This window comes from Salvia hispanica, chromosome 5 (assembly GCF_029641045.1).
Source record: "Salvia hispanica isolate PSC_SH4W2 chromosome 5, Shi_PSC_v1, whole genome shotgun sequence".
Classification (NCBI taxonomy): Eukaryota; Viridiplantae; Streptophyta; class Magnoliopsida; order Lamiales; family Lamiaceae; genus Salvia; species Salvia hispanica.
Window position 1 is genome coordinate 33,196,739 of NC_142696.1, and position 26,767 is coordinate 33,223,505.

At 36.8% G+C, this 26,767-nt stretch overlaps 3 protein-coding genes, 1 long non-coding RNA gene and 1 pseudogene across 6 annotated transcripts; 4 read left to right on the forward strand and 1 right to left on the reverse strand.

Annotated features, from left to right (window-relative positions):
- Window positions 1-68: 68 nt before the first annotated feature.
- Window positions 69-1,810, forward strand: LOC148926674 (uncharacterized). 3 transcript variants are annotated; one of them, XR_016130424.1, is made up of 4 exons: window positions 69-325; window positions 415-915; window positions 979-1,316; window positions 1,421-1,810. It is a non-coding gene; the product is annotated as an uncharacterized LOC148926674 (long non-coding RNA). The 3 variants fall into 3 exon arrangements; XR_016130423.1 differs by having other exon boundaries at window positions 70-325; window positions 430-915; XR_016130422.1 differs by lacking the exons at window positions 69-325; window positions 415-915 and having other exon boundaries at window positions 922-1,316.
- Window positions 1,811-15,250: 13,440 nt separating this feature from the next.
- LOC125191399 (ethylene-responsive transcription factor ERF025 pseudogene) lies at window positions 15,251-15,988 on the forward strand (annotated as a pseudogene).
- Window positions 15,989-17,775: 1,787 nt separating this feature from the next.
- LOC125189499 (ethylene-responsive transcription factor ERF025-like) lies at window positions 17,776-18,453 on the forward strand. Its single transcript, XM_048086771.2, has one exon. The coding sequence runs from the start codon at window positions 17,949-17,951 to the stop codon at window positions 18,447-18,449; it is 501 nt and encodes a 166-aa protein (XP_047942728.1). The 5' UTR covers window positions 17,776-17,948; the 3' UTR covers window positions 18,450-18,453.
- Window positions 18,454-19,091: 638 nt separating this feature from the next.
- Window positions 19,092-20,183, reverse strand: LOC125187763 (ATP-dependent Clp protease ATP-binding subunit). The gene is made up of 2 exons (XM_048084394.2): window positions 19,664-20,183; window positions 19,092-19,460 (listed from the first exon to the last, which is right to left on the reverse strand). Exons 1-2 carry the CDS (start codon window positions 20,102-20,104, stop codon window positions 19,185-19,187), a joined length of 717 nt encoding a protein of 238 aa, XP_047940351.1. The 5' UTR covers window positions 20,105-20,183; the 3' UTR covers window positions 19,092-19,184.
- Window positions 20,184-22,353: 2,170 nt separating this feature from the next.
- LOC125190336 (zinc finger CCCH domain-containing protein 48-like) lies at window positions 22,354-26,684 on the forward strand. The gene is made up of 9 exons (XM_048087613.2): window positions 22,354-23,120; window positions 23,325-23,420; window positions 23,492-23,581; window positions 24,986-25,087; window positions 25,360-25,506; window positions 25,632-25,751; window positions 25,842-25,901; window positions 26,142-26,239; window positions 26,332-26,684. The coding sequence occupies exons 1-9, from the start codon at window positions 22,692-22,694 to the stop codon at window positions 26,471-26,473; spliced, it is 1,284 nt and encodes a 427-aa protein (XP_047943570.2). The 5' UTR covers window positions 22,354-22,691; the 3' UTR covers window positions 26,474-26,684.
- The last annotated feature ends 83 nt before the right edge of the window (window positions 26,685-26,767 follow it).

Sequence of the window (26,767 nt, forward strand, 5' to 3'; positions counted from 1 at the left end):
TAATTAAGAAAGAGGCCCAAAACTCCCTCATTCCATCGGCCTCTCCCCCTCATTCCACCGCTGCAGCAGCGAGCGCGGCGGCGCACCGCCGCTATGCACGACCGATCTCCTTCTCCTCCCGCTCGGTCCGCCACTACCGCGGAGTCCGCCGGCATTCTTCCCTTTTTGGGGTCTGTCGCCGCCGCCGTTGTGATAGCACGGGCAGTGGTTACGCTGCCCTGCTTCTGCCCGGAGGTCGCCTTCACAGCAGCCCGGCCTTCCCATCACCGGACAGCCGGAGAGCCCTCCGCCACTGTACTCTCTCGCCTCGCCGTTATTTCGTCAGGTAAGGTTATTTATCATTTTTCCCTCTTTTGTTCTTATTTTCTAAGGTCTTGTCCCTTGAGATTAAAGATTGGTGTTTTAAACTTGTAGCTTTGCAATTGCTAGGTTGTAGTGGTGGATCGGAGCGTGGGGCTGTCCATCGGAGGGCCGACGTTCGCTGCCGGCAGTCCGGCAGATTCACCTCCTCAAGATAAGTTTTCCAGTTAGCTTAGTGATTACAGACTTGATTGTGGAGCTCAACTCACTGGAATGAGCTTGAAAGGTTTATCTTGCTATGTTAAATGTTGTTTCTATGATTCTAAGAGTTGGAGTTCTACTGGGACTTTACAACTCTGCAGTTATCCTATGAGTTTGGTTAAGAAAAGTTGGTCCCTTGACTATTACAGCTTGATACTTGTTGTGAGGCTGGATTTAGTATAGTTAACACTTGTGCTACTAGGTTCTTGTACTATGTGGTGATTGATCTAAACAAGATGCAAGATAAGGTGTTGGGGTGTTTACCTCTTGATGTAGTGAAGGAATGAGGTTGCCCTTGTTGCTGCTTGAGATCAGCTCCTAAGGCACCAAGCTTTCTAACTCTCTCTAAGTTTTGCTGATTATTTTGAGGAGTGTGGGGGGGGAAGTTCGAATGTGGTGTGGGGAGGATTTTTATAGGCTGATTGTGTACTTGTAAGCCTTAAATGAGGCTGCTGAAACTCTTGTCTCTATCCAGCAACATATCCCTCTCTCTTTGATCTTTTGCAGCAAACTTTAACTGAAATTTTGATGGTATACTAAGGGTATATTGCTGCCACAATCCTTTTTGTTGATTCTCCACCACCCCTTTTATTTAATTTAGCTTGGTGTTGTGTCTAGCATAAGTACTCTTGCATTAATACATTTTGTTTGATCTCCTTGCAGGTACAGCGAGAGAAATGCAGGGCTGTTGGGAGCAGGGGAGTTCAAACTGACTTTGCTTCCTTTGGCAAGTCTTTTGGTCTACTCTAACAAAGGTATTATTGTCTTCTTCCTTAAGTGAAATCTGTTGGCTGCTTTAATACTCCTCAATTTCCCTCTTGTTCCCCTTGCATCTAATTTACTTGTTTGTCTTTTGCAGGAGAAAGAGACAGCTTGGCTGCCACCCAACTGTCCCGGGAGGTAGGCTCGCTGCCTTGGCTCACCGGCTGACCGGGTGGGGTCGCGGTGGTGTGCGGCTTGGGCTCGGAAAAGAAGAGGCCCAACGTGTAGTAAAAGAGTCGGCCTTAGCTCTTAGCCTTTTAGCCCATACTTGTAAATTTGTGTACTAGCATTCACATTTCCTTTTTCTTAAATTCTTACTTCCCATGTATTTCACTATGTAAGCTAGAGTGTATTTGATAGTAGTTGCATTTTCTTAGCTAGAAAACGAACTCTTCATCTTCTTTCTCGTTAGTTATGGCTCGTAAATAGTAATGGAGGAGTTTTAGTTCATCCCAACTCTATTTATTCATTCATTGATTATTATTTATTTCTTTTTTTTTTTAAACGGCACTTAAGCAACACAAGGTAACGAGTTCTTATTTAATTTGTCGCAACAAGAGAGTGACACAATTCCATGTTGGTGAACCCTTACAACATAAGCCGAACGAAAACAAACGAGCGGTTATTACAATTACACTCCCGTAATTTAGCTTACATGGCTCATCGGAATGTGTATGTGGACTTGGAGTTGTCGTTAACCACGAGGATGTCATTAGTGAAGGTCGTTTGTAATAGTCTCAGTCAGTATCGAATGCAATTGTTATTGTTGTTAGCTTTCGCATGATAGATAAAATGGGAAGAATAAAGACCCTAGGTAATTGCCATGGATTATCAAATGCCATGGACTTCATTGTCACATATATGGTGTAAATTAATTAGAGTGTCAATGGTATACTAATTGACAAGCTTAGGTAAGTTAGTGAAACTATTTAAAGCACCGAAAAAAAATATTATTTCGGAAAATATTTTGAAAAATTATGTCCTTACGTTGACACTTAAATTTACATGTCAACACAACGGCATAATTTTATCAACACAATTTTTTTTGTTGATAAACTTGTCTTTGATTTTGATACGAAGTAGAAATAGTTCTTAGTTTTACATTGGAAATTATTATAGTGCGATCCTATATATATACACGATCTTTGAACATCGATCGATTCTATCCATTGTGTTACCAAATAACGAGCCTTGATCCTAAACATCGATCGATGTTCTTTGCATTGTGTTACCAAAATCCAACGCAATGTAGCAATTAAGAAATAATAAAGGAAGCGCAAATCAAGGAGAATATCTAGAATTAGAAACAATGTAACACGAGCTTTGGCAAATTAAATTGATTGGGAAAAAATGCTGGAGAAATAATTCGAATCATCTCTAAGAAATGCGTTCAGACAATGAGGCTTCTTGTTCAAATCAATTAATTTAGAATAAATAACAGCTTTTGTGTTGTCATTTCTCAACAATTAAAGAAAGCTAAAAACAAAACTTTCGGTGTTGTCATCATCTACTCACAACAAGAGACAATTTCTATTTTTGGATTGTTGATTAGAAAGAGACAGGCCAAAAGAGATGTGAAATCAAATGCTGCTTTCTGCATTTGTAAATGTGTGTTGTACATTTACGTGTCTCACACCCTTTGGTTTCTTGATTCTGAGCTATTGTACATGTGTACGTATGTACGACTGTGTGATAATTGGATTCTTAAATCTGAGCTATTATACGTGTCGATATATTATTGAATCTTAGTTTTGCATGTGTATATATCTATTGAATTTCGGGTATTTTCTTATGGGAATGAATGAATTTCTATTAATTTTGTATGTGGGTTGGTATTTCTTGTTCTGTCTTTGTGTTTATTGTATCTCTAACAGATTGATAATTGAGGTCTGCTATCGTCTATCTGTTAATTAGTAGTGTCCATTATAGCGTTGTGAGCTGCGGGGAGCATTTTAGAATAAGAAGAACTACCTTCTAAGAATTTATTGAGGTAACACTCCGAGTTAGTCGTTTGAGTATGGAAGACGATGAAGTTAACTTGACGATTAAGTGCAACTCAGTTAGTAATACGTTTTCCTTCGAAGCAATAGGTTAGGAGAACCGTTATTGGTAAAGAATTTTTACATGAGTATTTATTTGAATACTAACAATGGTATAACAGAAATGCTTGAGTGAAATGATGACATATGTGTCTAATATTTGATGTAATAATTGAAGTCAATTTCCACTATTTTGTGACTTTTATTATACGTTGGTATTTTTTACTCAACGTTTATATATGGGCAGTGATAAATTGCAAACTCATAAATTGTACAAATTCGAAACTTTTCAACACAATGTCAACGCAGTCTAGAATTTCAAGTTTTGGTGGTCAACACAACGTCAACACAGTGTAAAAATTTCAAGTTTTGGTGTCAACGTATAATGTCAATATAATGTCAACACAATATCAACACAATGTCAACCGTTGACACTGTGTTGAGATTTTCTGTTGCTATTATTTTACAATTTGTTGATATTTTTTTTAACGGTCCAGATTATAATTTGGAGTTTGTACAATATTTAGAGTTTGCATTTGATTGCATTTTATGGTCATATTTTGTACTCCCTTCGGTCCAGTTAAGATGACAAATTTTACTTTTTAGTTTGTCCCAAATAAAATGACACATTTGTGTTTTTGGAAATTTTTTCTCTCCAATTAGTACACTCAACCTCTTTTTCTCTTTACGATAAAATATTCAACTATATTTCTCTCTCCTTTTAATGTTTACACCTACCTTTTCTCTGTTCAATTAAACACATTATCTAACAACTCATAAAATCATGTGCCGACAAAGAAATGTGTCATCTTAGCTGGAACGAAGGGAGTAGTACTTTTAAAATTGAGAGAACTATAAATTTAGTCAATGAACTATGCCAATATCAAATGCAATCCCCATTGTATAAAATAGGGCTGGGGAAAAATATCGAAAAAATGATATATCGCTCGTATCGTATTGAAAAATATCGAAAAATTATCGAATTTTTGGTATATCATAATTTTCGATACGATACGGTATCGTATCGTAAGTTTTCGATACGATAACGATATGAATTTCCTTATATCGTGATATATCGTTTTATATCGAATATACGATATATATGATATATATCGAAACATATTGAAATTCAATACATATTGAAGTTTAAAATTATAAATGTATACAAATCCATTTAATTCATTCATATATTTAGAAAATATATATATGAAACCCTAATAAGAGCACTATTTATTTTATTGTGTTTGAAGTTTTAGTTTTATTAATTTTTGTGTTATTGAAATTATATTTTTCGATATACAGGTATTCGATACGTTAACGATATTTCGATATATCGTATCGATCTTACGATATATCGAAATATCAATACGAAAACGATATTGATATTATCCATATCGATATGAAATTATTTCATATCGACATTTTCGATACGAAACACGATACAGCGTTTTCCATTTATCGTATCGACCCACCTCTAGTATAAAATTCTCTCAACTCGGCTTTGACCTTTGATGTAATAGCTCTGGAAGGATTTTCCACTAATTTTGTGACATGTTTACCATTTTAGTATTTTTTTTTACTAAATGTGCATTTTTGTACTTTTGCTATTATTACTCTCTCTCCTAACAATTGTGTTTGAAGGTGAGATGAGGAGAAAGCGAATAATAATTGTATATGTATGAAAATACCCTTTAGATTGAAAAATAGTACCAAAAAGGCAAAAAAGTCACGAAATAGTGAAAAAGTGCGTTCATCCATACTAAATCAAAGGCCAGAGCTATGCGGAGATATATTTAAAAGATGTGGACCAATTTTGATATTACTATTACATAGTTAATGGAGTAAATTTGTAGTTCTCTCAATCACAAAAGTTCAAAAATGGTCATTAGGTAAAAAAAACACCAAAAGGGAAAAAAGTCACAAAATAGTGATAACTGGTAAAGGACTTCCAACAATATCAGACACTACATCAAAGGTTAGACTCGTTTGAAGATATTTTTAAACAATATATAGAGATCAAATTTGATATTATTGCATAATTCAAAGACTAAATTTTTAGTTCTTTCGTTAAAATAAAATGGATATTAGAGCATCCGCAATGGTGCTTAGGCCAGCCATAGGCCAGCAATAGGCCAGCCATTCTCTCCTCTGCCACGTCAACACACTAAAAAATCCACCTGCCACATCAGATTTAGGTCAGCCATAGGCCAGCCGCAATAAAAATAATTCAAAATATACTACATTTACGGAATTAAAATTACGATTAAATTACGGAATTAAATTTACGACACATATACGGGAAAATTCATTAATTTTATTTAAATAAAAAAAAGTACATTAACTAAAAATTATAAAAATAACATAATAAAAAAAAATTCGGGCTTCCACACACGAGCCACCTTGAATCTGTTATAGTTTGCCACTAGCCGACTCGCTGCCCGGTCAGCGAGTCAGGGGGTCAAGGGGGGCGACGCCCCCTTGCCATGGGGGTCCGGGGGCGCGGAGAGGCCCCCGGCCCGACGGTATGACATATTTCTGTTTTAGGTCTTAATTTTGTATTGGGCTAGTTGTTGTTGTCCATCGCTTGATGTTGCTCTTGTACAGAAATTTAGAGATAGAGAAAATCGCGTTTATATAGTTTTTCAAAATTTTTAAAAAAAAAATGAAATTTTTTTTAAAAAAGAATTAAAAAGAATTAAAAAAAAGAATTAAAAAAAAAACAAAATTCGGCGCTGGCCGATCGGGCCGCCACAATGGCGGCCAGCGCATCGGCCAGCGCCAAGCGATCGGCCAGCCCACGCCGATCGGCTCGCCGATTTCGCTCTCGCCGACTGCAATGGTTCGGCTAGCCGATCGGCCAGCGCGACGAATCGGCTAGCCGGTCGCTAGCCGACCATTGCGGATGCTCTTAGAGTCTACGATCAATAATAAGTTTTCTTTTGTACAAAAGAGACTCGCAGTCACGACATTGGCTTACACTCGCGTAGTACAGGGAGGAACATAAAGTTTAATGTAATGAAATATGTATATGAAAGGGGCAATTCTTTTCATACTTGTATTATTCATTGTTGGTGCGTTAGGTTTGGTGGATGTAATAGATAACATTGATCAAATAGAACATAATTTCATTATATTCGACGGAAAGGAGGTGGATGAAAGAAGACAGTTGGATTTCCATGTTCTATCTAGTAGTTGGAGGCTTAAATCATCTCCGATCATTATATTAAATTCAAACTCATTTTAATATAAAAGTCACACTAAATATTAATTTTAATTCAACCATTTACACTAAACTCAAATCCAAAAGAATATTTCTCATTCACAAACTTTTCAGACTTTGCAATCATACCTATATATTTTTGTCTAAATTACACGCTAACCCTAGGACACTTTATCAATACCTATATGTGAAATCTACTCCCTCTGTCCACTATTCATTGCCAGCAATTTTCTTTTTCGTTGGTCCACAATTAATTGACACCCTTATCTTTTACCACTTTTGGTAATAAATCCTACATTCCACTAACTTATTACATTCATATTTTATTATAAAACTAATAAAACTAATATATAAGAATAGGACTACTTTCCACTACATTTCTTAAAACCCGAACTTAGTCAAACGGATTCAATTAATCGTGGATGGAGGGATATTATTTATTAAATAAAAAATTACATAAATTAGAAAATTTAAATAGAATAAAGACAAAAAATATTACAACATAAACATAAAAATGACTAATTCATTTAAAGATACCACAATGCATAAAACATGCCGTGAGGGGTTGAGTAAGGACGAATCCAGGAAACGAAATTCGTGGGTCGAATGCAGAGATTACTTTATAAAAGAATATTTCAATAAAAAATACATACATTAAAATTAAATAGCACTATCTGTTATTGTGCATAAATCATAATAGTTGTTTTTCTGTATCTTGAAAATGTTCCAAAATTCTTTTAATAAAGATAACAAATTGTAAGTTATTAATCAAATATAAATACAAATACATTGAAGGAAAGAATTTATTGAAAGATTGAATTCTGCAAAGTGAAATTTATTATTTGTTGATCAAAATAGAAATACGATTGATAAAAGAATTGATTAGCAAATTGAATTCTATTTGTACTTAGAAATGCGGCAGAAAGTGTGTACAAGAAAGTTCTTCAAATCCTATGCAATTCTACTAAAAAGACTAAAATACATTGAAAAATAAAGTGAGTACTAGAATTTATATATGCTATCATGGGCCAAATCCTCTAATTTATTTATGAGCCCAATAAGGCAAAGCGGCGCTTCCGATGATATTATTTCCGCTGCATCGATTCATTTCCTTATTGTTCAAATAATCTTTTTCACCAAGATTAATTATACTAACACTTAATTCTAATAAAAAATCAGAGATAAGAGTTGCAAGTAATATATGATAACAATCAACTCGAAGGTTATGCTCAAAAGGTAAATTAATTCAAGGTAGTGCTTGTTTAATTCTGTAATTAATTGCATTTGTTCTATAGGGAGTACTTTCTAGGAAGATAGTTGAATTAAAATTGTAGTAATTTAAATATCATATTCGAAGATTGAACAATTGAACTCCTCGCTGGTTTCCAGTAAAGTTTTGTCAAATATTTAATGGAGGTGCTCAAATAGATCATATAATTAATCATCATTAGTTATAGGTGAAAAAAATTTGTATTTTTAACTAAAGTATGTCTTTGGGTAAATTTCAATTAAAAACTAATAACGTACTACTTCGAGGACCCCAATTGAGAGATAACGAAGTCTAGAATGGGTACTTTCTGTTTAAAGTAAAAAAAGACAATAAAATCATATGATATCGAGGATGTTCAAGATTATAAACACCAAAACTAAAGTGTAGGGAAATGCACTGATTCATTAATCCTATAATCCTATTTCAAATAGCTATGTCGATCAAATGTGAAAGTATAACAACCTTATTTTGTGTCAAATCAACGTGGTTATCCTTAATCACTAGTCACCTCAAGTGTTTATCACCACTAATATCAAGACCTTGGGCTTTTCAACCGGATCTTGATTGGAGTAAAACTGATTACGATTAAACTCGCAAATCGATCAATCAAGTGAGTTGCTTTATTTTCAATCATTTTCATTAAAGGTGAATTTTTAAGTACATTCGCATTGAAATTGTTTTATGTAAATGAATTGAAATTGTTTTAGTTATCGGATTCGTTCTAAGTGGAACATCTTCAATTTGATATAATATTTTATGTAATAGTATTACTTTATAAATTAAATGGAGAGAATAAAATAAAAAAGAATTTTTTTAAAGAGAGTGCTGTTTCTATTTTATAAAATGTGAGACATCACAAAAAGTAAATTATGTCACCTAAAATGGGACTGGGAGAATTTATTATACGATGATTAGAGCATTTACATCAGACGAGAAAAAAAAGACTCGTCTCACCCCAATGAGGCGAGATGCAGGGAGACACATTGCAAGCGTCTCCTTCTGGTAGATGTCGTGTGGCGAGGAGGGTGAGCTTGCGAGACACCCCCACGTGACATGTTTTTACTGGGCATTGATGCTTACTCGCATAGATAATTATTTTGTTTTTAAATCTGAAATTAATCTATGTTTATAAATTATCTTATTTCCCAAAATATAACATTTATATTGCAGTTTTTTTTCCTTTTTATTTTTTAATCCTCCAATTAATTTCATAATTATCTATAAATACTTTCGGCGTTTCATGATAGTTGAGTCATTTTTCATTTTGGGACGTTCCATGGTAATTGAGTCATTTCCTCTTCTAGCGAAATGTAATACATTTTCCGACTCTTACTTTATATTCTCTATTTTTCTATACTTCTCTTTCTTAATCGATGTACTGAAAAGAAATTATTCTAATACCGTAGAACTGAGGGAGTACTTTATTCATCACATAATTTTTTCACACCAAAAAAATTTCACTAAATTTTCTCACTAATTTTTATTCTTAACTCAGGTATGGTTGATGGTGAGGTAATCGCTCGAGTGCTCGACTGATTGCCATAGCGGAGCAACATAGTAACGAGTATTGCGACAACCTTATCGTTATTCCTCCTCATGCACGAAAAATTTGGCGCTACATCTATCGTGATCAGGAGGAAGTCGTACAAAGGCTCGTTCGAGATTATTTTTTTTGAACAACCACGGCGGGGAAAGGAACACTTTCGACGTTGAGAGTTATTTTTGCACTTTGCAAATATGTTTGCGGACCGTGATGAGTACTTCCAAGAGTGATCAGACACTATCGGTAGGTAGTCTTCCAACACCGCAAAAGTGTACATCCGTAATCCAGCAACTTGCTAGATTACACGTTGCCGGACCGACTGGCAATGAATGCTTGAAAATATTTTGTAGAGGCGTTCGGAAAACCTTTGGTGTGGAATATCTTCGGAAATCCACCACCAACGATTGTGAACAATTACTTCGTTTTCACGAAGCACGTCACGACTTCTCAGGGATGCTTGGAAGCATTTACTACAATCATCGGAAATGGAAGAATTTTCGCACGACATGGAGAGGGTGTACACAAGCAGCTATAAAGGCGGTCACCCAATGATTGTGCTATAGACGGGTTGCCGACTACCTCCTATGAATTTGGCATACGTTTTTCGGGGTCCCTAGATCGAACAATGATATCAATGTACTCAACCACTCAGTCGTCTTCAATGATGTTTTAGATGGTAGAGCACCGACAATATCCTTCACATCCAACAATCAACATGCGTACAATATGGGTCACTAACTCACCAATGGTATCTATCCGAGATGGCCGCCCTTGGTCAAGACACTCAACATGCCGCTAGACCCCAAACGTGTTCTTTTTACACAGTTGCAAGAGTCTACTTGGAAAGATGTGGAAAGAGCGTTTGGGATTCTGCAAGCATGCTTCGCAGTTGTCAAAGTCCCTGGTCGTTTCAGGTATATGGACGTCCTCGACAACATCATTTATGCATGTATTATCATGCATGAAGACTAATGACCAAACGTGACAAATTGTCTTGAAAAAGATGTCGTCGGAACCTTGATCACAAATAGTGCCACACGCTAGGGTGCTCCGGCATCATTTCGTGAGTTCTTACAACGTTGGGCATCGACTCACGAATTCAGGCCCACCACCAGTAAGATTTGAAACATTTGGCCGAGATTTGGCATCCAGTAGCCGGATCTCTCACAACATTTTTCTGGCATAACTCTTCAGCGGTAGTAGCTGCTCTTCCACTAAAATTGTATTGATGGCTTGTTCTACCAATTCGATATAAAGATTATGTATTTTATCAGTCACAATAAATTACTCACTCTGTCCCACTAAAGATGATCCACTTTTCTTTTTGGTTTATCCCAATCAAGATGACTCATTACTAAAAATAGAAATATATCTCTACTTTATTCCCTCTACCTTACTTTACTCTCTTCACTTAACACACAAAATAAAGTTGGATAAAAAACCATGCCGCCCAAGGAAGGAGTCATCTTCCTTGGGACAGAGGGAGTAATAATTTTAAGATTTTAATTATGTAATTATTTTTTTTCAAATGCCACTTTTAATTTATCTTAATGCCTAATTTAAACTAAATTGGTTGGGAGAAAAGAGGAAAAAAAATTAAAATAGTGAGATAGACCTTATAATTGGAGTATATGATTTCCTAATTAAAGGATCAGATGAAATTAAAGAGAAGGGTTACTGGATGACCTTATAATTTATCTTTATTTAATTATATTAGTATCTATAATTTCCTAATTTTCTTTAAAGACGATTGATATTGCATCATCCGATTAATTATTTTTCATAATTTCCTTTAAAGCAATTGATATTGGATCAGCAGTAACTGTAAAATATAAATAGGGACGCAATCATTATCAAACTTTAGCTTATTTTGTTTGCGTTAAAGTAATAAAAATTACCGGTGGTGGTGACACCTTTTTTGTGCACCTAACGATGAATGCTTTGAAATATGAAAACAAAACCAATGAATGCTTTGAAATATGAAAATAAGAAATGATTTAAAAAATACATATATTTAAGATGCGTCTCATTAAATAATTGGATCTATCAATATTTTACTCGAACACCTAAAAAAGAAACGGAAAAATGGAATTACCCCAATTTTCACCTGGCTATATTCTTTCTTTAATGATGTTCTTCCGTTCGTGGTATCATGAACTGATACCTAAATAGAATTTGCGTTAGGCTTTATATATAGTGTCATAATTAAAATTCATTTCATATTTTATTGATTCATAACGTTCTCATATATTTGTCCCACCAAATTAATTAGACACACATTTTTTAAAATATTCCAAAATACAGTACATTTTCTTAGTTAAAATTGAAATAAAAAATCTACAAAAATAATCTTGCTTATTATTGGTGAAAGTATTGGGTAGAAACTGTTGGAAGATATTCCGAGAATCATGGAAGATATTCTATCAATAATGGGATTGATCCCTAATTGATCTCCTTCCGTAGATAGAACGCAATCCCTGTAATTTAGGAAAAAATTAGTATTCCATACGAGAATATTCTCTAGCCTATAAATGTATGGTCATTGTATGATACAAACACAAGAAAATAAACACACAATTCGATCCCTATAGTATTTCAACAGAAACAAATAAATATGAATTGTGTTTTTAGAGATAATTAAATGTATTTTCTAAGTTGTTTCGAATAAATGGGAAACTAAAATTATGAATTCTATTTTAAAAAATTTCATTCTCTCTAGTAAGGTGGAACTTATTATTCTTCTAATACTTTTTTCTGATTCCATTAATTGTACATTAAAATTTGTACTGAAAAGTGGCTATTTTAAAAAAAAAGGAGTTAGCATTATTTATTTTTATAAAAACTAACTAAATGGGTTGAATTTTGACTTCGACAATGAAATTAATCTAAGGCTTAATTTTAAATTCTAATCATGTCGGCCACTTTCAACTTACCTCACTACCTTTAGAATTCCACTTCAACTTATTTAAAAGGTAAGATATGGGCTTTGTGGGATAATCTTGAACTAAACATTATTTCTGAAACAGTACCTAGAATTGGAAATAAATTAAGTTCATTTAGAGAGATTTTCAATTCTATATAGTATGCACATATTAAAAACTATCGAAGAGCTTAATGCAGACAAATTGAACTAAAGAGTTTTGGAATTTAGTCCGGTCTACGTATTTACAAGGACGTATGAATGACAAAAGTTTTAATTGTGTAAAATTAAATAATAATATAAAATTAATATATGTTTCGATTATATGATCGTGGTATATTCATTTTTTCCACCGATTCTAGGTGAGAAAAAGCGAATTATTGTTTGTCACTGGAATATGGAGTAGTGAATTAATCTCACATCGAAAAAATAGTCTTTCATCTATCTTTATTCAAGAAGCGTCGTCAATACGTGTAATAATTTTGTGCACAAGTGAAGAATGTGAAGTGCACATGTATTGTGCATCGTGTGACAAGAGACGTGTGTCGTAGACTTAGATCTTGGCAAATGACAACTGATCTTTAGGTATTCTTTTGGTTGTTCTTTGGATTTGGTTCAGGTCCGACTTAATCATTTTGAACCAAAAATAAAGGATAAGGTAGACATGGCCCAATTGTACTCATGCATGCACATAGGGTGCGTCTCTCATGTGTCTCCCGAACGACCAAAACATTGTCTGAGTGCCTCTCTCGGAATGACTAACAACTTGATCAAGTTGCGTCTCTTGGGAGAACCAATGACGTGAACACCCGTCCATGTGCCTTTTCTAGAACAATCAATGACGTGAACGCTTTTATTGGTACATCTCCCGAGATGACCAACGATGTGTACAATTGTCCAGGCGCGTCTCTCGATCAATGCACATTTATAACTCCCAACTATTACAATGGTGACGTTAAATGAATGGGGATGACCATTCAAACGTTAGGTAACACCTCCTTCTTGAATCACAACATTTAGGTTGCGTTGATTTTAGTAGGCTCCTCATACGGTGGTATGGTCTTTATATAGAGAGGCATTGTTATGCATTCTATACACCATTCTCTACGTTCACATAGCATATGAAAGCTTTCTGAATCCTCACTACCGAAGCTATGCCCTAACCTAATCAAATTCGTCGGATGTCGTTCTGTCAGCAGTGCAGCGAGACACAAGACGTTAACTAGTTTTTTCTTTGAAGACGATTCTCTTGAATGGAAAGCACTACCGAAGCGTATCTCGTATTGTAAACATAGGCCTTCCTGGAATCGACTTAATATTGCAGTTTGAATTTTTCAATATCTATATTTCAATTATAGTGTACTTTATTTTCTTTATCATTTCTTTTACCGGATATATTATGCTGACATGTCATTTTCTTAAGCAACGATTCACGTTGTCGTGCCAGAGCGTCGAGGCTGTACTCCGGCAGGGGCGGGGCTCCGAATTCATATCAAATTGGTGCTTTCATTAGGTTCTCATCTCTAATTGATTTACTTTCAACCACCATGTCTGTCTTGTTATCAAACTCCCCTCCTTCAGCTGCTCGGTTTTTTGGTGTTAAACTCGTTAGATGGATTTTGGATATTCAAGCATACTTTGACTATCACTTGTTCTTTGATGCCACTCGGCTGTTCTTTGTGAGGAGATTTTTTGACCATCCAGCATCCGGTCCGTATGGCTCCACGAGTATCGACGCTCGAATCCGGATTGCTCATGGCAAGAATTTCTGGATGTTGTTTATCATAACTTTGATGAGGATGTCATTTACTTCGCCGAGACGAATAAACTTCTCAACAAAATAATGGAGGCAGTTGCATATTTAGCAAAAAAAAGAGGTCATGGCTAAAAAGGAGGTCAAATCTGATTCTATTGTCGAGACTGTTGTAAAAAACGACGATGAGTCAACAACAAATGTCAAGTCTGATCTCATCATCGAAGAGATAGTGAAAAATGATGACGAATCGCCTCAAAAGTTGGATGAGCCAATGATTTTGGTGGAAATAAATTTCCTCCAAAATCCCATAGCCCAAAAATCACTATTATCATCATTGGATATGTCACTGAAGTGTGGGAAGAGATCTCTCATGTCCATAGACGGTTTCTCCATCACTCGTTGCGGTCTCAAACGATACAATTTTGTTTGCAGACGAAGATCCAAACAAAGACAACGAGATGGAATATTATTTTTCGGACTTCCACCTTGATGGCAAGGTGGTTTTCAACGGTGAGGGAGTTGACAGGGACCTGGTATTTTACTTTATTCGGGAAGGGAGCTGATAATCTCTCCATATGATTATTTAGTTTATTTTATATTTTATTATTCAGTTATTATGTTTTGATTTATTTTCCCTAGTGGTTAGGATTTGATTTGCTTTTCTAGTTTATAGAGATTTTTTTATATCCCACATATTTATTATTATAAATATGTGTAGAAGAATTAAAGTATTAATTTCATTCTTTCTTTGGTGTGAAACACCCCCTAGAACTTCAACTAGTTCTCTTTTTCTCTCTTAAATAATTCCTCCTATAGGCTAAACCCTATCACGGGCGTACTATGTTTTCACGGAGGGAGAGAGATTTGAGGGGTTCTAATTAAAAAGGTTTCAATAACAAACAAAGCAGGAAGGTCAATAGTCACTCCACGTCCTGACAAAACAAAAATAGTGAAGCTTCTTCAACTAGATTTGGGTGTCAATAATTATGATGTGTGGCCCGTATATATTATCACTACAATATATTAAATTAATAGTACTAAGTATTCATTATAATATAGTTGTCACTTGCCTCAATCTATACCATCCATTTCATCATCATTCACATCACCTATGTATACAATCAATTATAACAAAAAGATTACAAAATCTTCAATCCTCCAAAATTTACATATATAAATATATATCCCTCAGTTGAACATCGTGCAGCTGCCTTCTTTATGTGATACATATCCAAATTAGGAAGCCTAAATGATTTTGTCACACCATTAATCAATTTTTGTTGTCTCTAAAAATGGAATGCATGGGTACTGATGAAAACGTGAACAATAAAAAGACGACAAAGCCATCCGGGCGGCATTCCGTCTACCGCGGCGTCCGGTGCCGGAGCAGAAAGTGGGTGTCGGAGATTCGGGAGCCGGGGAAAACCACGCGTATATGGCTGGGGACGTACGCCACCGCGGAGATGGCCGCGGTCGCCTACGATGTGGCAGCTTTGGCGCTCAAAGGCCCCGATGCTGCCATAAACTTCCCCGCCTTCGCTGCGTCGTGCTCTCCACCGGCTTCTCTCTCTGCGGCCGACATTCGCACGGCGGTGTCCAATGCTGCGGCCGCTGTAGCTCCGTCGGACATACAGCTGCCTGAGCAAGAGGAGTCTTCGTCGTGCTCTGAATTTATTGATGAGGAAGCGCTGTTCAACATGCCCAAACTGCTGGTGGACATGGCGGAGGGCATGCTGATTAGCCCCCCGCGGCCGAAAAATTACGGTGGGGGCTCGCCGGAGAATTACTCGGTGGAAGAAAGGCTTTGGAGTTATCCTTCTTTCTAAATCGGAGTAATAATATTATAACATGTCTTCGTGTACACTAAAATAAGCAGCAGGTTTGAGTTATGTATATGCTCTTGTATTTAGTTATTGTGGCAACAATTATTAGCTTTAATTAATTATATGTATAATTAATCATCTAATTTTCATGTCTTGACATTATAACGCTTGTGATGATATTCAATATTGATATGGTTATATCGCTATCATTTAATTGTGATCATCAAAATTTCAATTTATATATAGTTAATAATTGGTCATATATTCCTTATGAAAATTGTACTAAGGGGGTAGTGGCCTAGTGGGGTACCATATATATGGAAATGACTACATATGAATCATTTTGAGGGAATCGGTGGTTCTCGTTTTTTCAATAGGGCTTTTGTAAGAATAATTCATATTGAATAAATATCATTAAACATTGTACAAATTACATTCACGTGAAAAAAAAAATTATATGTTGTGACCAAACAAAAATGATGTACTAATACGTTTGCAAGTTTGATTGTCATTCATCTCAAATAAAAAGGTCAATTTTTTATTTTATTAAATATATCAAAAAATTATGTCTTTTCGTTTATACTATAGTATATAACTATATATTTTTGGGAGGAAAGGGGTTCATATAAATTTAAAATATTACTGTGTCTTGATGTAATACTCCACAAACTAAATTAATATGAATAACATAAATATGATGTAATATAGCATATGTCGGGATCTTTGTGCTCAGACTGCTAAACGACAAAATATGTAAAGTATATCTAGTGCCACTTTTGGGAGAATATCTGCTGTAAAATCAATACCTTTTAGACAATTAGTCTGGCCTTTATTGCTGAATCCGGTAAAATACCATGAAGCAAAATTGGCTCTCTTTTTTGGGTATGGAGTACTCCCTCCATCCCCCATATATTGTCACCATTTCAACCCGCACAAGTTTTAAGAAATGTACTCCCTCCATCCGATAAACATTGTCCCACTTTGACCGGGCACGAATTTTAAGAAATATAACAAAAAATGAGTTGAAAAAGTTAGTAGACTGTGAGTCCTATTTTTATATATTAGTTTTATAATAAAATGTGAGTAGGAATGAGTTGTGGAATATGAGGTCCACTACCAAAAATGGTAAAAAGTGAAATGAGACAAACTTTGTGAAACGGACCAAAATGAAAAAATGGGACAATCTTTATGGGACGGAGGGAGTAATAGAGAGTGGATTGAAAAAGTTGGTGGCATGTAGGTCTTAATTTTATATATTAGTTTTATAATAAAATGTGAGTGGAAATGAGTTAGTGGAATATGAGGTCCACTACCAAAAATGGTAAAAGTGAAAGGTGATAAATTTTTAAGGACGGACGAAAAAGGAAATAGGTGACAAATTTTCAGGGACGGATGAAGTAATATTTTTTGGAGGTGGGTTTAAGCAATTATGTAAATCCGTGCTTTAATATATACTCCCTCCGTTCCATATATAGTAGTGGAGTCATTTTGCTCATTTTAGTACGTTCCATAATATGGGAGTTATTTCTCTTTTTATTAAAGTCCACACATTTCTTCTCACTTACTCTCTCTTACTTTATTCTTATTTATCTTTATACTTTTTTTTTCATTTTTTTACTTTATTCTTCCTTTATTTAGCTCACTTTTTTTCTATAGGGAGTACTCTACATGTTCTCCAAGACGTTATGCAAATATTTATGCAGCTACAGCTACTATTAGATCTCAAATCCAACTGTCCGAATCCGTGTGCAACTGTGCATGTAATATTACTTTATTTTGAGACAAGAACAATGGATGTAAATAAATCGTAAATACGGCAGCGAATTATTCCAATATCAGGAAAATAGAATTAGAAAAGGAACGAACTACACATGGCACCAAAGACTTAAAGGTTTTAGTAAAAAAATGAAAAAAACCAAAGAAGAAAGTTCTTATAAATACACAGACTTGATCAAATGTGTTGTAGAGTGCGAACGTTAATCAAGTTGAGTTCAAATTGTGCCACAAAATAGGGGTCCACGATTTTACGAGCATTTTCTGTCTATAACGACTGCATGGCTGCAGAAGACAGCTCCATTCCGCCGCCAAAGTCGGGGCGTCATTCCATCTACCGCGGAATCCGGTGCCGGAGCGGGAAATGGGTGTCGGAGATCCGGAAGCCGCGTCAGACCGCGCGCATTTGGCTAGGCACGTACGCCACCCCAGAGATGGCGGCGGCGGCATACGACGTGGCGGCGATCGCCCTCAAAGGCCCCGAGGCCAAGATCAACTTCCCCGCCCTCGCTTCCACGTATCCGAAGCATGCCTCCGACGGCGACGAAGACATACGGGCTGCGGCCTCTGCGGCCGCCTCCGCCATCGCGCCGCGGAATGCCAGGGCTGGCGAGGCGTCCTCGAGTGTGGCGGCGGATGAGTTTTTGGACGAGGAGGCGTTGTTCGGTATGCCCAAGCTGCTGGATGACATGGCGCAGGGCATGCTCGTCAGCCCGCCAGCGGAGGAGGACCGGTCGCCGGAGGATTACTCAGGAAACGACACTCTTTGGAGCTATCCTTAATGTATACATGAGTGTGTATAGTTAGATTTGGATTGTGAAATTTTAGAATATGAGATTAAATTCACGGACCTTTCTGAATATGGGATCGAGGCGCGAATTTTTCATAATAAAGGATTTTTGTCTTTTTTTCTTTATTATTTTCCACACAAAATATATGAATTGACCAAACTATCTAATTGTGAATCTATTTCTAACTATGTCGCTACCGTCATCTCTGTCGTGGTTCCCGGTCAGAATGGTAACTCAACATTCATTTCTCTGTTTCTCTTTAGACATACAAATGTGTGTGAAGATTTCGTGTGTTTCAGGCAAGTTGGATGATGTAGACGGGTTATAAGGTAAGTCCAAATATACACATTTTTTACGGTCAATTTCCTGCATTCCTTTCCGAATTTCGTGCTAGCTAATCAGACAGATCATAGATAATTTATACATCCTTCAATTCTAGAACTATTAAGGCCAACTTAGCAAGATCGAGATAAGATTTTCTTATGAAAACATGAATGTATGCTTGAAAATTTGACATTTATTGATGAAACAGAGCATTTCTTTACATGCAAGTTCAAAATCTCCAGATGTTGTTTGCAGATTTCACAAATTGGTAATTTGGACAATTCATATATTTCGTTGAATCACTGAACATCATCACATACGCCATATATATTTCATGATAAGTATGGTTTGAGAGGTAGATATATATCTTATCTTTACAAATAAAGGGAGAGGACTATTCTATTATTGTGTGGTTGAAAATGAGATGACAGCATTCAAATCTGCGAGACATTCAGTGGGGAGGCTAAGAAATGTGTCCATGAAAAGATCATTGATGGGATCAACCGTCGCCACCCCAACAAGTCTGCATTTCCCATCTCCATCCATTCTCTCCCCTCTCCCCTCCCTCATCTTTCCCTTCGATTCCTCTGATGTCAACACCGTCTCCACCAGCAGCGGCCGCGCTCTGTACAGGCTCCCAACCGAGAAGCAGAATTCCGCTATGAACTTGAGATCAACCTACACACCATCATGCAGTATGAGGATCAACAGCATTCAGTGTGTGTGAGTTGGCCAAGCAGTAAATAGGTTAATGCCCGAGGCCAAAGGTCTCGTGTTCAAGTCCTCTATAGCGCGGCCTTTAAATTTAAATCAATTTATCTATATAAACAAAATGCATCATGAGCATTTGTATTTCATATTCAGAGATGAAGCAGGCTTACCTTGCCGGATTCTTGGTCGATTTCTCCACGGAAGACCCGCGGGAGTATGTCTATTTTGAGGAATGGCGGGAGCGGGAGCCCTAGGAAGGTGGTTGTGGCGGTAGACAGGGGTGGGATGTAGAGCTTTTCCACGTCGAACTCGACGGAGACTTGGTCGTCGGGGAGCTTTGTGGCAGTGCCGGAGCCTGCACCGCCGATGGCATTGTAGCTGAAGTCGGGGTATCGGGAGATGCCGAGCTTGCAGGATCCTAGAGTTTTGAAGTTAACATTGGGTGTGGGGTTATTTTGTGTTTGATTGATTGTGGCAGTTACAGCTGGTTCGTTTAGGTTGTTGCATATGAGAGTCGTGGTTTTGAGGAGTTTAAGGTTTGGTTGGAGAGAGAGCGCGGAGATTCTTTTGTAGAGAGATTGAGGATTGAGTTGGAATGTTTGGCACCCCATTGTTTGATGGTTGTTTAGTTTCTCTGCAATGAGTTATGTTGAAAATGTTTGAGAACTATTGGGGGTTTCATTTTGGATAGACTAATGTGAGGCCATTAATTGAGATAGTGAACTACTCATTCTCTTTCTTACACATAAATCATTTACTATCATTTCATTTTATTAAATCAAATAAAATAATTGGACGAAAAAAACACCAAAATAAAAGTTTTTTACCCGTTCATTATTCTCTCCGTCCACGATTTAAAGAACATTTTTGCCATTTTTGGTTTATCCATGATTTATAGAATCATTTACTTTATTCCACTTTTAGTATGCAGATCCCAAATCCCACCAGCTTTTACACTCACAATCCAATAAAAAAATAGCTTTAAATGAGTCTCACATTTCACTCACTTTCTCCCCTTACTTTTCTTTACAAAGTCAAATAATTTTTTAAAACTCGCGCCAAGTAAAAATGACTCTTTAAATGATGGACGGAGAGAGTACTTGTTAATAAAAAAATTAGAGTAAATGCCAAAATTGGTCCTGAACATACTGTCATTTTATGTTTTTGGTCCTAAACATTATCTTTTGAATTTTTTGGTCCTGCACATATGGAAATTTGATCATTTTGGTCTTCTGTCAACATTTCCGTTAAAAACTAACAGTCAATGAGTTTAATCCCGATTTTGACCAAATTAAACTTTTAATTCTAATTTTTTTCTTCCTAATTATTTTTACACTTCAATTTCATCTTCTTCCTACCTCTTATCTTTCATCTTCTTCTTTCCTCTTCCTCTCAATTCCTAATTATGGAGGCTTCGACTTTCAGCAAAGTGTTCGACTAACGTCTTCCTCGTCTACGCCTTTGATTTTTTAAGAAAATTGGCGTTGCTGTCTGCGCCGGACCTCTGCCTCCTCATCTCCCGCCTCGATTCCCACTCCCTCCGGATCAAATCCACCGTCCAATCCTACCTCCTTTCCCACCATTCCGACTTCTCCGCCCTCTTCCCGCGCTGCTCCGACGTCGTTTTGAAATCGGAGAATCTCGCCGGAGAAGTCGCTGCGCTGCTGATCCTCGTGTGCGATCAGTTGGTGGAGGCGGATGTGGGGAGGATTGTGAAGGAGATTGTGGAAAAAAGGTGGGAAGCGTGGGGAAAAGGGAGATTATGGAGTTTTTTGTGGTAATTTTGGAATTGGATAGGAAATTGGGGGTGGTTAGGGAGGATGTGAAGAGTGGGAGAGTGGTGGAGGCGGCGGAGGAGCTTAGGGAGCTAAAAGCAGCTCTTGGAGTGAAGGGTAGTGGCAATTCTCACACGGCGGCGGAAGGTGATTGAAGTGTAAGAGAAAGGAAGAAGATGAAATTGAAGTGTAAAAATAATTAGGAAATTAATTAGGGAGTAAAAAATCAGAATTAAAAGTTTAATTTGGTCAAAATCAGATTAAACCTGTTGACTGTTAGTTTTTAACGAAAATGTTGACGGGAGGATCAAAATGATCAAATTTCCATATGTGCAGGACCAAAAAAATCCAAAAGATAATGTTTAGGACCAAAAACGTAAAATGACCATATGTTCAAGACCAATTTTGGCCTTTACTTTAAAAAATTATCATGCAAATATACGAGTAGTTCATGGAAAAAAGGTATTGAAAATATATTACTCACCCCATTCATCAATAATAGTCTCATTATAATATTTTCGTCCGTCTACTAATAAATATCTCATTTAACTTTTTACTGCTTTTAGTAATAGGCCTCACATTCTACTAATTTTATTTTACTCATATTTTATTATAAAATAATATATATATAAAAATAGACTAACATTCTACTAGTACTAATTTTTCATTCATTTTCCACTATATTTCTTAAAACTTATGTCTGGTCAAACATGACCTTGTATCGTGGACAAAGGAAATACTAGTATTAAAAGATTTTATATACTCCAGCCCAAAAAAATCTGTGCATTTACTATTTTCGTTCGTCAGTAAAACATGAGCATTTTCATTCACAGAAAATTGTGTCCACCTCACATTGTCTATATACATTAATTTATTTACCACTTTTATGGTTATGATTATCATTATAACATATTACACTACTAACAAGGGGACATTCGTGTTGCGAAACGAGACATTAGAGTTTGGGATGCCTTATTAAATGAATAGGCCGCTTTATTCTTCTCTAATTAGATTCAAAATGAATTACTAGTAATAATTACATAGAGTGCGCATATATAAAGCAGAGTCTTAAGTGGTCATTTGCTTATTGCATGGATTTAAAATTGTTAATCCATCAATAACAGTGACGATGCGATACTACTGTAATGCACCATATATTTCATCAGATCATTCACGAGTAAAAATTCATACTGTAATCGTAAAATTTGGACGTCGATCTTCCTCCTCCTTCCCTCGCCAAAATACCCCATTCTTGAAACTCTAATTACTGCCTCCGTTCCCCCGCAATTCCAAAGTCAGGGTTCATAAAATTTCCTTTCAAACCCCCAATCCTAACTTCCGGTTCTCTCACTACAGCACCGGTATTTAATCGTACCTAAATTCAAATTTACATGATCGCGCATAAATCCAATTCCGCCTTTTAATGGATGTGGATGGGGGAAGAAGGATTTTTAAAAGCCTAGGGCCGTCTTCTTCAACCGATCACAGGAATAACAACACTAGGCAGCAGAAGGTGTGTTTTCACTGGGAAAAGGGTAATTGCAGTAGAAATCCCTGCCCTTTTTTGCACCCCACGGCGGCGAATGGCAAGAGAGGCCACCAGGGCTTCGGGGCGGAGGATAATTACCGCGGCGGATTACGGAGGACCGGGAACTACAATTTTAGTAGCAATAGTTCATGGGGGAGGCCGCAGCCCGCAATTGGCAGTAGGAATTTCGTTAGGAAAGTCGAGAAAAAGATCTGCAACTATTGGGTGCAAGGGAGCTGTAGATACGGGGATACCTGTAAATTTTTGCATCATTGGTCCACCGATTCCTTTACTCTGTTGACGACGCTCGAGGGGCACAAACAGGTGAGTTAATTTGCTAATCAAGAGTAATGCAGTTCTTGATTTTTGGTTAATGATCTGTTGTGGTGTTATTGTTTCACCTGGCCATATTTGCATCTCTGAATGTTGTATCAGTTTACATATCTCTTGATCTTGGTGTTGCTAGTGCGAGCTAGAGCGCTCAGGGGACATTTTTTATCGCTCTTAATCAAAATTTTTGTCTGTTAGGCTGTCACAGGGATTACGTTGCCTTCGGGGTCGGATAAGCTTTACTCCGGGAGTGAAGATGAGACTGTCAGAGTATGGGACTGCCAATCTGGTCAGGTAGTTCCCATGTGTATTTTCTGCATGTTGTGTTTAATGATCTAATGTATGCTGTCCGCCTTTTATAACAGCTGTCAAGTGTAGTGAATTTGGGATGTTCAGTAGGCTGTATGCTAAGCGAAGGTCCATGGGTGTTTGTGGGTTTGACAAATCTTGTCAAGGTACGGCAGAATCAAACTGTTGCCCTTTCTGTTAACTATATATGTGTGATGTGTTCATTGATCAATCTCTTTGTCATTAATTTGAGATGCATAAAACTCACATATTTTAAAATTTGTGAAATCCTTGGAAAATAGATGAATTTAAAAGTGTGCTAGAAGTATGTGATCTCCAGCCATTAGTATATACTTTGAAATAAGTTTGTTGTATATCCTTTTGATGCATTGTGTTGACTACCTATCTAGTTATTCTTTCTCTTTTATTATTTTTAATTTTAGTAAAATGGGGCTTGAATTTTGATATGATTTGAATAAGTTGGATTTTTCGGAATTGATTTTCTAAGTTTGGTAGGATTCTTATCCTGTAAAACTCCTATATTTATTGCTGAGAGGTGGGAACAGAGATATCAAACTTGTTGGGTGTTGATGAACTGAGGCCTCGTGAGAGGATTATCTTCTATTTTCTTTCCAAGTTCAGTTTTGCATTTTTATAAATACTTGAGGGACATTATCAATCTATTTCAATTCTTGCATACAGTGCAACCAACAGCCCCTTTCTGCCACATTTCTTCTAGCACCTCGCTTGATGAAACTATGCCTTTTCTCCATATCACTTTGTCATTCACCTCACCATTACTTTTCTCAGGGTTACATCTCTGCATTCTACCCTCTCCTTAGAACCAGCATTGCCTTATTTGCATAGTCTCAGGCTCAGCACCGTTACTGCTATACCCTATTGCTGTGTCTAGTAGTATGAGCTTATCTCTGCCACTGAGGATCGTCACCTTCCCTCACTGCTAACACTGGTGGGATTATCTATTCCTACATGGCACTGTCACCTTTTCCTTTCCCTTGATTCAGTGCAGTCCTCAATATAAACAGCTTCGACCTCACCTTTCAGTGTTGCAGTTCTACCTCTGCCATTCCCCAGACTGCCGGTTCCAGACAATCCTCAGCAAGCCACATGATCCAGGCCCAGTGGCCAGTATCTGCTTCATGCTCATCCATCTCATCCAGTTCCTGATTTTAATGTTTTATTTTTCCAATTGTTTTTGCTTAAGACATGCAACACAACTTGGGTACCATTATTGTTGTAGTTGTTGTTGTTAAGTACCCGCTTAAGAGTGATTACATGGCCAAAGGATCTAGCAGTATCTTCTCTGCAAATGAAGGAAAACCACATCATAAATTGTTTCCAAGTTGGGTAGGGGGATTCACAATCCACATATGTTATACACATACTGGAACTGGATCATGTTTGCATTTTTCTATTTTGTCCTCTAAGGTCTTCCTTTTTCCATTGCAGAAAAAAACTCGGGTTATGTGTGGGGTGGGTCTAGATTGTGCATCTTACATTTTTTTTCCATGTGTTATTTGTTTCTCCCTCATTTTCTTGTTTTGTAATAGGCATGGAATGTCCAAACCTCAATGGAGCTCAGTTTAAGCGGACCTGTTGGACAAGTGTATTCCATCGTTGTTGGAAATGATCTACTCTTTGCTGGTAACAAGGTATAATACTGATTATAATACTGAATGAGACTTGTTTCTGAACCAATTAATTGACGTGAAAAAGCATAATTTTGTGTGCATCTCCAGGGAATTTATGTATTTATTATGTCTTGTGTAATATGACTTCTAGTTTATGATTCTTGGATTTATACTTCTGTTTCTGATAGAGTTGCTGAGAGGAGTCACTAAAATGGCATTATGCATGAATGCTTTAACTTCATGGAGACTGATATTGACGTTACCTTTTTTTCTTTCATTGTTACCTAAAACAGGACGGGACAATATTGGCATGGAAATTCAATGCAGCTACCAACTACTTTGAGCCAGCTGCATCACTCAAGGGTCATACTCTTGCTGTCGTGACACTAGTTGTCGGTGGTAACAGAATGTACTCCGGCTCCATGGACCACACTATAAGAGTAAGTTGGTCGATTAAACTAAGGATGCTCCTTATTATATGCAACTTCCTGCTAACATTTGTCCACACTGTATATTATATCTGTCTATTGCTTATTATTTCTTCTCTTTTATGTTTTACATTCAGGTATGGAGCCTGGAAACTTTGCAGTGTATCCAGACTTTAACAGGACATAACCATGTCGTGACATCTGTTTTGTGTTGGAATCAGTTCCTTATATCAGCTTCACTGGACAACACTGTAAAGGTTTGTGATTCCTAGTTCTTCCTCAATTTGTGTTGCTTAGCCTCTGTAAACTATTACTAAGCTGCACTTTTTCATTTTGTGATTTTGTAGTTCTGGGCTACAACCGAGTCTGGTAATTTGGAAGTAACATACACCCATACGGAGGAACAGGTATGAAATGTTTGCAGTAGGAAATGATTATAGCGATGTCAGTAACTGCAATTATAAGACGTGGGTTTGATAATCCAATGCCGTGGTTCAAATCCTACAGTGATTTTTTCTTCATGGATAAAAATGAAAATGAATTGAGTTGCTTGCACGACAATTAGAGCAACATGCCCAAATAATTACTGCTTGTGGTGCCAATAGGAGAGAAAATTTGCTTTTTTACATGTAGAAGTTTTCTTGCAGGGTTTAATCACTCTGTGCGGGATGCATGATTCAGAAAGTAAACCAGTGTTGTTCTGCTCCTGCAATGACAATTCTGTTAGAGTCTATGATTTGCCTTCGTGAGTTTTATTGTGTCACCTCTCTTACAATTGTGCTATTACACCCTCTTTGAATGAGCGTATATGAATGTGGTTGCACCTTATTTTTCTAGATTCTCAGAGAGGGGGAAGATTTTCTCCAAGGAGGAGGTCCGCAGCTTACAAATTGGCCCAGGTGGTTTATTTTTCACTGGTGATGGATCGGGTCAAGTAAGAGTATGGAAGTGGTCATCCGAATCAACCACTACTTCATGAGAATCAGGTTATATATATATATAGAGAGAGAGAGTTGTGATCAATGTCGAACCAATTTTAAAGACCGAATTAGAGACCAAATCTGGGTCATTTTACTTCATTGTATAGGTTTATTACTTCATTCTGTACCTAATACCTTGAAACTACAACATGTTTTTACTTGCTTCCAGTAGGTTTTGAAATGATTCATCATATGTTTCATTCAAATTCATTGACGTGGGTTTTTGCTTGATTGACATTTAAAAATGCAATTTATTCAAGTGAGTTTATTACTTCATTCAGGAACGTTATTAC

Coding starts and splice junctions, on each gene's coding strand:
- LOC125189499 (XM_048086771.2), top strand. CDS start 17,949: ATGGCTGCAGAAGACAGCTCCATTCCGCCGCCAAAGTCGGGGCGTCAT.
- LOC125187763 (XM_048084394.2), bottom strand. CDS start 20,104: ATGGGGTGCCAAACATTCCAACTCAATCCTCAATCTCTCTACAAAAGA. Junction 19,461..19,663: donor TCGACCAAGAATCCGGCAAG/GTAAGCCTGCTT, acceptor GATGGTGTGTAG/GTTGATCTCAAGTTCATAGC.
- LOC125190336 (XM_048087613.2), top strand. CDS start 22,692: ATGGATGTGGATGGGGGAAGAAGGATTTTTAAAAGCCTAGGGCCGTCT. Junction 23,421..23,491: donor GGGACTGCCAATCTGGTCAG/GTAGTTCCCATG, acceptor CTTTTATAACAG/CTGTCAAGTGTAGTGAATTT. Junction 25,088..25,359: donor TACTCTTTGCTGGTAACAAG/GTATAATACTGA, acceptor TACCTAAAACAG/GACGGGACAATATTGGCATG.